At 48.1% G+C, this 9,973-nt stretch overlaps 1 protein-coding gene across 1 annotated transcript in view; it reads right to left on the reverse strand.

The window, feature by feature from the left end:
• lrrc75bb (leucine rich repeat containing 75Bb) overlaps window positions 1-7,125 on the reverse strand; it is a gene marked incomplete at both ends in the record, with an annotated part of 26,268 nt that extends 19,143 nt beyond the window's left edge. Inside the window, 2 exon segments of the mRNA XM_084442503.1 lie at window positions 903-1,031; window positions 6,838-7,125. Coding sequence (XP_084298629.1) covers window positions 903-1,031; window positions 6,838-7,125 — 417 coding nt within the window.
• Window positions 7,126-9,973: the final 2,848 nt, after the last annotated feature.

The following is a 9,973-nucleotide window of genomic DNA, read 5'->3' on the forward strand; positions in this document are numbered from 1 at the left end:
CCCTCCCTCCTAACTCCTCCCTCTCCCTCCCTCCTAACCCTGCATCCTCTCCCTCCCTCCAAACTCTTCCCTCCCTCCTAACTCCTCCCTCTCCCTCCCTCCTAACTCCTCCCTCTCCCTCCCTCCTAACTCCTCCCTCTCTCCTTACTCCTCATCCTCTCCCTCTAACGCAGCCCCGTCGACTCCTCTTCCAGACTAATGATGCTGACTGTTGCAGTTTCAGAATGTGAGTCTGTATTCCCATAAATCTCAGACACGTCTTCGGGGGAACTAGACTTCGTGAGAAAGTGGCTTCTCTTCCAGTCTCTTCATGCACAGTTGAGTGTAAATCGTCCTTCTTGTACCAGCACAGTGACAGAGGTATTTCATCCCAGCTTGGTGGTAAACGTACCACTCAGCAAAGACAATTCAGGTCCACTCAACTCAAGTCCCACTGCTCTCTAGGGTGACCAGAGTGGAGATGACAACTAGAGGACACTTAAAGTACGCCTGGATGATTCCAGTTATGCACTCTTGGCAATTGTGGGAACGGTATGACACTTTGACTGACCCACTTCTGACCATATGGGTTTAAAATAGCCTCCTAGTGTCTCCAGCACCCCAGGACTGAGCATGTGCACGGAAACCTTCGCCTAGCGGCCAATCACAACGCCTGGATGGACGGACGGAAAGCCGGGTGGGCCAAACAGACATTGAGGCCAAGTTTCCTGAGGATTCCGTCCATCTGTATGATCTTGAAAAGCCTGTGCAGCTGTGATTGTCTGTGTATGACCTCATATGATGACCCCTGGTAGCAGCATAGGGAGGCTGATGACCTCATATGATGACCCCTGGTAGCAGCATAGGGAGGCTGTTAGAGGAGTAAACAGACAGGAAACAGACAGACTGTGGGGTGTTCTCACCCTCTTGGGACACTGCATGTCCTTGGCCAGGCTGAGCAGCAGCTCGTGGGAGATGGGGTCCACCAGGTTGAGAAACGCTGCATTCTTATACAAGATATCATTGAGAGATGTTCCTTGAAGGCCCAAGTCCTGTGGGAACACAGAGAGAGAGAGAGAGAGAGAGAGAGAGAGAGAGAGAGAGAGAGAGGAGAGAGAGGGAGTGAGAGAGCGAGAGAGAGGGAGAGAGAGAGAGAGAGAGAGAGAAAGGGAGAGAGAGGGAGAGAGAGAGAAGGAGAGGGAGAGTGAGAGAGGGAGAGAGAAAGGGAGAGAGAGGGAGAGAGATAGAGAAGGAGAGGGAGAGAGAGAGTGAGGGATAAAGATATAGAGAGAGGGAGAGAGAAAGGGAGAGAGGGAGAGAGAGAGAGAAGGAGAGGGAGAGAGTGAGAGAGGGAGAGAAAGGGAGAGAGAGAGAGAGAGAGAAGGAGAGGGAGAGAGAGAGAGTGAGGGATAAAGAGATAGAGAGAGGGAGAGAGAAAGAGAGAGAGAGAGGGAGGGAGAGAAAGATCAATAAGTACTTTGTTCCATTCAATGATCGATGATATGATATAGAGAGCAGGCCATGCATACAGTACTAGATTATGCCTGTGACAGTGTTTACATAATCCTTTCATCATCCTCTTCTATTGTCTCTCAGCCAGCAGACAGATTTAATACACAACTGTGTTTAATACACAACTGTGTTTAATACACAATTGAGATGATCAGCAGGGGGACAAGGACAGGACAGCTCCCAACCCCCTGCTAGGCTCTGGGTTAGGGTAGGACAAGGACAGAGACAGTCCCAGCCCTCTGCTAGGCTGTGGGTTAGGGTACGTTCAGCACCTCAACGGTTCAAGCTGGCAGTCCTCCCCCCTGAGAGCTGGAGAGCCCAGGCAGGAGCAGTGATGTGATGTGAGCAGCTGCTTTAACAGGAGGGAGCCCTGAGAACACGGCCTCAGAGAAGGAACCCTGAGAACACGGCCTCAGAGAAGGAACCCTAAGAACACGGCCTCAGAGGAGGAGCCCTGAGAACACAGCCTCAGAGAAGGAACCCTGAGAACACGGCCTCAGAGAAGGAACCCTGAGAACACGGCCTCAGAGAAGGAGCCCTGAGAACACGGCCTCAGAGAAGGAACCCTGAGAACACGGCCTCAGAGAAGGAGCCCTGAGAACACGGCCTCAGAGAAGGAGGCCTGAGAACACACTCAGCCCTCCACACACACACTCAGCCCTCCACACACACACTCAGCCCTCCACCACACACACTCAGCCCTCCACCACACACACTCAGCCCTCCACCACACACACACTCAGCCCTCCACCACACACACTCAGCCCTCCACACACACACTCAGCCCTCCACACACACACTCAGCCCTCCACCACACACACTCAGCCCAGCGAGGCCGGGAACAGGGAGAGGACCTCCACCACACACACTCAGCCCAGCAAGACGGGAACAGGATGTTTAAGGCAGGGAGACGACCAAAACACAACATCTCAGGATGAAAGGTTGAAGCTGACTAGAGGTTGGAGTCAAAATGAAACAGCTTGAAACACCTCTCTCTTCCTGAAACCTCTGACTTGACTTTGTTATGGACATAGTGAATATACTGCATGAACTAGCAACAACCCTCTTTTAGCATTCCGCCATTTGAATAGCCTAGATCAGGGGTGTCAAACTCAAATACACAGTGGGCCAAAAATTAAAACTTGAACAAAGTCGCGGGCCAACATTGAACAAATTAAAATTTTAATATGGACCCAAACAAGTTTTGCTTTAACATTGAATATGCACTTATCACTTTCGCTTTTGGTGCGCATCAATGGTGTGCACTAACATATGTGAATACGCCCTCAGACACAAGTGTTGGTGCTCCATCTGCTCAGTAGAGAAGCTTGTAAAACCCTGACTGTCCTACAGCCAGGCAGACAGACAGACAGCCAGGCAGACAGGCAGACAGACAGACAGCCAGGCAGACAGACAGACAGACAGCCGGCATGCAGACAGACAGCCAGGCAGGCAGACAGACAGGCCGGCAAGAAGGCAGACAGGATTGAATGAACAGGAACAGAGCAAACACAGCGGCCGGCTAGGTCAACACAGGTGTCTCTATCACAGTGAGACGTTACATAACGTAAACCTTCTGTTTTCTGCCTTTCTTTTCGCCATTTTTAAGAAGGGGTAACACGGTTACAGTTGTAGTATGAGATTGCTATGACTACTGTCACAGAAGAGAGGGCGTTTCTGGGTCCTGTCTTGATTGACGCGCCAAAACAACAGCAGAGCATTATGGGATTTGTAGTATTAGCGGTGAATGCGCTGTATAATACTGGCGGGCCAGCTCTAGTAGTGATTTGGTATTGCCTCGCGGGCCAAATATAATTACACTGCGGGCCAAAGTTGGCCCGCGGGCCAGAGTTTGACACCCCTGGCCTAGATCAACGAACGGACACAACATCTCTGTGAAGTGATCATATATCTGTGTCCTTTAGTGAGGCTGAACCCCGACAGCCAGGCTGTTCTCTGTGTGGAGACGTGTGTGTGGGTTGAGAGCGTCTGCGGTCGGCAGAGAGAGGAGAGCAGGGGTAGAGGTGAAGGCTTTAGGCTTGTGCTTTGCTGTGTGAAAACAGACACTCCTCATCTCACAGGCCGGCTCTGAGGGGAGAGGGGGGAGAGGGAGGGGAGATGGGGGAGAGGGAGGGGAGAGGGGAGAGAGGGAGGGGAGATGGGGGAGAGGGAGGAGAGAGGGGGGCTCTGAGGGGAGATGGGGGAGAGGGAGGGGAGAGGGGGGCTCTGAGGGGAGATGAGGGAGAGGGAGGGGAGAGAGGGAGGGAGAGGGGGGCTCTGGAGGAAAACTCCCATCAGCACTTTCTCCTCCTCCGCCTCTCTGCCTGATTTATTATACTGGAGCTCTCTGGGATTCCCTGAGTGGAGCGCTGCTCTCTGCTCTCCATCCTTCTCCTGAATCTGCTCTCCCTCCTTCTCCTGAATCTGCTCTCCCTCCTTCTCCTGAATCTGCTCTCCCTCCTTCTCCTGAATCTGCTCTCCCTCCTTCTCCTGAATCTGCTCTCCCTCCTTCTCCTGAATCTACTCTCCATCCTTCTCCTGGTGGAGCGCAGTCTCCATCCTTCTCCTGAATCTGCTCTCCATCCTTCTCCTGAATCTGCTCTCCACCCTTCTCCTGAGTGGAGCGCTGCTCTCTGCTCTCCATCCTTCTCCTGAGTGGAATCTACTCTCCATCCTTCTCCTGAGTGGAATCTACTCTCCATCCTTCTCTGGACTGGACTGGACTGGACTGAACTGGACTGTTGACAGAAGTTAACCTGTAAAAACATAGTTAATCTACTCAGTCAAATGGGGGTATTATCGCCAGTTTTGCTTGAGACTGGAATAACCACAGACAGTCCTGTACTGGAATAACCACAGACAGTCCTGAACTGGAATAACCACAAACAGTCCTGAACTGGAATAACCACAGACAGTCCTGAACTGGAATAACCACAGACAGCCCTGTACTGGAATAAGCACAGACAGCCCTGTACTGGAATAAGCACAGACGGTCCTGACCTGGAATAAGCACAGACAGTCCTGTACAAGGCCCTCACACCGCCCCCACCCACAAATTATACATCCGCTCTAAATCCACGGGTTTCCTAATGAACATGATCTTGTACAGTCTGCATCTGTTTGACTGTACAATACGCAGCTGTGTCTTTCATTATTTTCTCACACTCGTGTGAGGGATGCTTCATTTTTTGTAACTGACAGTGTGTGTCTGTAACGTCTCTGAAATCAGTCTTCAGAACGGCCCACAAGGCCCGCTGGTCCGCGGTCTTTAGAGCCACATGTCTAACCTGATGCCTCGTCCACAGAGACAGAGCTGAATCCTGAGAGGTTGTAAACTGACAGCCTCGTCCCACTTCCACAGATCATTAGGAACCAGGTGTTAAATGTCTTGCAGCAGCGCCCCACAAATCCAGTCTGGAGGTCTCCTGTCACAACATGACAAGCACACTTTCACAGGAAAGAACCTTTAATGTAAATCTGTTCACCAGGTTAACAACTGCTACCCATTGCTGCCATTTACAGACTATTACAAGAGAGAGACATGATGTAGTAGCGTGACCCTCGCTCATTCACAAGGTAATCATATGCACTGTACAGCACAATGCAACACGCCACCATTGCATCCTGCATCATTACCCATTCTGTATAGTATCCAGGGTGCTCGCTTTCAAGCTTGCTGAGGGTTCGCTGATTTGTTTACTAATTAATATGAAGAAAATTACAAACTAATTAACTTAATGGCCCAGAAGGCAGATTTGAGATGGCAATAAGAGTCTGGTCTGGTTTCCTTACTGCCTCTCCTCTGTATAATGACTTCCTGTCTGAGGAGGAGGCGGAGCCTCCCACCCCCTCCCTCCAGGGGCGATTAACTCAATCCCACTGTTGCCGAATGAAAAAGCTGCTTTACTGTGAACTGAGGAAAAAGCAGGGGATCTGCGAGGCTCAGTGTGAGCAGCATTATAAAGGCATCAGCCCAGAGCAGTAATACTCTGTCTCTGTTAGTGTTTGGAGGATTGATCCAAGCCTGCAGCTTTCCAAGTGACTGGATAAGAGGGCAATAGAATGTTGTCTCTGTAGTCACAAGCGCCCATGTTGATTACTACTATAGTTACTCAAATGTGCGCCCACTCTCTGAAATATCAAGCTGTATCCTGTCATGGTGCAATACTGACAACGTACTCTCTCTGCGGGTCTCATAGATTCACTCTGTCTCTGAGAGTTTGTGTTGAACGGCTCGGTAGAATCTTTGTCTCATCACATCAAATGTCAGGTTTGACCATCTGCCAATCACACGACTGCCCTGCCACCTCAGTTAACACAGCATTCAAATATCAGCATTCAAATTGTGAATCTATTCCTGTTGTGGGGAAACGCTGAGTGTGTTTAGTGCAGGGAGATGAGAGCACCTCTGTGATGTGTTAGTGTCTTCACAACACGGAATCCCCTTAATCAGACACCGGCTTCTCTGGACTTCAAGAGGCCTTTCTCTAAGATCAACCCACAGAACACACGGCAAAGCCCAGAAGCACTGGTTACAGCCACAGGCTGCTCATTCCTACAACCACTCGGGTGATTCTGTCCAAACCACCGATTTGACCAGGGAGGGTGTTGCATAGTGATGTCTTCATTATTATGATAGGTTGTCATTTCCTTACAGGAGAATGAATAGGAGGCCATGATTGAGGACAAAATATTCCAGGGCAGTCTTTGTTCATTGAGGATATCCTTTCCATTTCACATGCACAGTCTGTCTAAATACACCTAACAGCTGTCTAAAAATAATATGGGTTTCTCAGAGGGAAAGCCCACAGTCTAACTGTTAACTAATATGGGTTTCTCAGAGGGAAAGCCCACGGTCTAACTGTTAAATAATATGGGGTTCTCAGAGGGAAAGCCCACGGTCTAACTGTTAACTAATATGGGTTTCTCAGAGGGAAAGCCCACGGTCTAACTGTTAAATAATATGGGGTTCTCAGAGGGAAAGCCCACAGTCTAACTGTTAGCTTTAGGGCAGGGCACCTCACACTATTCATTGATATGGGCTATTGAGAAAGAAGCTGTGAATACACACTAGAAGAAGACTAACATAAATGCAGATACAATCATTGGACAAAAATAGTTAGGTAAAATATCAAAAAATAAATAAATAAATTATATCAAGGGAATAGAGCTTTATTTGAGCTGAATCTGATACCATGACTGACCATCCCTTTTTATTCAGCTCAAGATGACACCTGTGGCCTGAACCATTAGGCTACATTTTAACGGTGGGCGACTTGGATACACATTTTCAACATTAGGCTAAGGCTAAAGTTTTAGGAAACTATTCTTGGGTCAACAACATACCTTCCTCAGTAATTTCAGCACTTCGACAGCTTGTTCTACTTTCTGTTCTCGGAGTAGCTTCTGTATTTCTCTGATCCAAGCCACTCGCCTCACATAAGGGCTGTGGTTGGTTTTCCGCAGCATCCCGGGGAGCTTGTCCGACTTCAGCATCAGGGATGTAAACAAGAAGTCCCCGCTACCTCTGCCGGCTCTCCTCTCCACCTCCCCCGAGCTGTCATGTCGCTGGCGTCTTCTTGACAATTTGTTTTCTATGTCAAGACTGCTCTGTCTGGTCAATTTAGAACCCATCGCTTCAAAAGCGGTGTCGGTGGACTCGATAAAAAATATTTAGGTTATCAATCACGTTTGACAGATTGCAACACAAGACAACTTGGATATTGTGTAACGCTCTGTGCATATTTTATAAATGATATGCAAAGATAATAGGGGTAGAATAGTAAAGTCTAATTTCTCTATTGAAGTAATTCCTACAAATGTCTTAATCGTAGGCTAATTCGTGCTGAATAGTTTCCTCACTCTCGCCGTACGTCCATCCTCTACAGAGCTCACGCGCTCCTCTCTGCTGCACTGCACTGGGCTACTATACAAGGCGCGTGCTCTCTGTATCCAATCAGATAGCGCACTGCCCAGAGTCGGAAACGGGTCCTAGACCAGTTAGGCTATTTACCCAGAGATGGTTGGCATACGACTTGGTCTGAATGAACAGGTCGCAACTAATTTTCTTCAAATTGTTACATGATCCTACTATAATTCCAGGAAAGTCTGTATACACCTCTCTCGACCCTTTTCTCTCCGCTTTGTATGCACCTCTCTCCACCCATCTGTCTGAAATTTAATTTGAAAATCACCAGGTTAGCTGCATTTTAAATTCAGAAATCAAAAAAAGGGAAAACTAGCTCCGCCTATCAACTCATGGCAAGAGAGGGGTGTATAGTTTTGCTGGGAAGAAGGCTTCCTGGTTGAAGAAGGCTTCCTGGTTGAAGATGGCTTCCTGGTTGAAGATGGCTTCCTGGTTGAAGATGGCTTCCTGGTTGAAGATGGCTTCCTGGTTGAAGAAGGCTTCCTGGTTGAAGAAGGCTTCCTGGTTGAAGAAGGCTTCCTGGTTGAAGAAGGCTTCGGCCCAATCTCAAACCACCCCCTAAGCCCTCGCCCTATCCACTCCATGGAGGTATAATATAAACTGGAGATGGCATTGAAAATGGCTGCCTATTCATTTCAATGAAAGTTGCTCACTGGCGCATGAAGCCATTTGACGTAGTGGCCAAAGCTTGGTATTGCAAGTCACGTGACGGCATGCGGCCCAATAAGAACCTTATTTCCCATGGTTTGTGGATTATGATAGATAGGGCTAGAAAAGGAAAACAAAATTTTTCTGGGTATCATTCAGCATCAGAGACCAATCTAATCAATATAAACTTTTAATTCAATTGGTTTTTTTTTGTTTTTGAAGCCACCAATACCTGTATCGAGCCCATTTGAAACATGTGCTGTGAACGAGCCTCGGGGACGCTGGGCGCGCGTTCATGAGTCCTGCGAACTCGGCGGAAACACGTCACCATAGGAAGACTCGCCCTACTCTGCCTCTGATTGGATAGGAAGTCATATGTAATGACGTCGGCTAACATTTGCTATGTTTTTAGCAATGAACCTGCAATGATCATGCTAATCATAGATATGAACGTATGTCTATGATGCAAATGATCATGACATGTGGTTACTTTAGGACAGGGGTGGCCAATCCGCGGCTCGCGAGCCGCATGCGGCTCTTTGCCCGTCAATGTGCGGCTCCTCCATCCATCCCCCCAAAAAAGTTGGCTTGCGGCTCTTCCATCCTTTCATTAAAAAATAAATTCATTCATTCCATAAGAACGTTTCTCTCTCTCTAGTTTCGCTGTGCATTTCTTCCCGCCCATTTTAGTTTATTGCAGATTTGTCATAAAATCATGATTCGTTTCGCTAGTGAGGAAGTCGCGTGAGAACCACTTCAAACCAATCATATAGGTAGCAAATCACCTTGGTAACAAAATTATTAGGTGCGTTTACGTTTGAATCGGTTTCAAATAGGTTTGGAAGACCAAACCGATTTAAAATATGTCATATAAACACCTCAATCCGACTGAAATGCCCCAACCCGATTGAAATTCCAATCGCTTTCAAGTAGGTAGTTTAAACCTTTTCGAAACCGTTTGGTCCGTCATACTACCTTGAAACGGATTGATGCTGCGTTCTGCGTTCATTTTGCGCATGCTCAAGACTTGACTAATCAAGGCACGCTCGACAGTTCCGTAGTCAGCTGTTTGTAACCATCGTAACGCAATCAGTCACGGCTGCGTGCACGTTCGAAACATTTTGTTTCGTTGTCGCATGTAAACATCCAACCAGTTTACTTTGTATCCCATGTATATGCTCAAGCTGAAATCAGCTTGAAATCAACCAGATTGAAAAATATTTGTCATGTAAACGCACCTATTGTAAACAAAATAATTTGCTTTGCGTGGGTCATTCTCTTTTACGACAAAAGCTAACGTAGCCTAGGCTACTACTGTACACAACCAAAGAATGGCTGGAAAGAAATGCGCAGCTAAAAGAAAATATGAAGACGAACACAGGACATTTTTTACCCGAGTGGGGAGAGTTATTTTTTCTTCATAGAACATAATGGTAAGCCATTCTGTCTGATATGCCAGACATCATTTGGACATTTCAAAGCCTCAAATCTCGAGCCCAGTCCAGTCCAGCCCAACCCAGTCCAGTCCAGTCCAGTCCAGTCCAGTCCAGCCTAACCCAGCCCAGCCCAGTCCAGTCCAGTCCAGTCCAGCCCAGCCTAACCCAGCCCAGTTCAGCCTAACCCAGCCCAGCACAGCCTAACCCAGTCCAGCCCAGCCTAACCCAGCCCAGTCCAGCCTAACCCAGCCCAGTCCAGTCCAGTCCAGTCCAGTCCAGTCCAGCCCAGCCCAGCCTAACCCAGCCCAGTTCAGCCTAACCCAGCCCAGCCCAGCCTTACCCAGTCCAGCCCAGCCTAACCCAGCCCAGTCCAGCCTAACCCAGCCCAGTCCAAAATATATTGTCAGAAAATATCTTGTTGTATGTATAAATTTTAAATAAATTAACTTTAAATGTATATTTAATGGACAAT

Source organism: Borostomias antarcticus (assembly GCF_949987555.1).
Source record: "Borostomias antarcticus genome assembly, chromosome: 8".
Classification (NCBI taxonomy): domain Eukaryota; kingdom Metazoa; phylum Chordata; class Actinopteri; order Stomiiformes; family Stomiidae; genus Borostomias; species Borostomias antarcticus.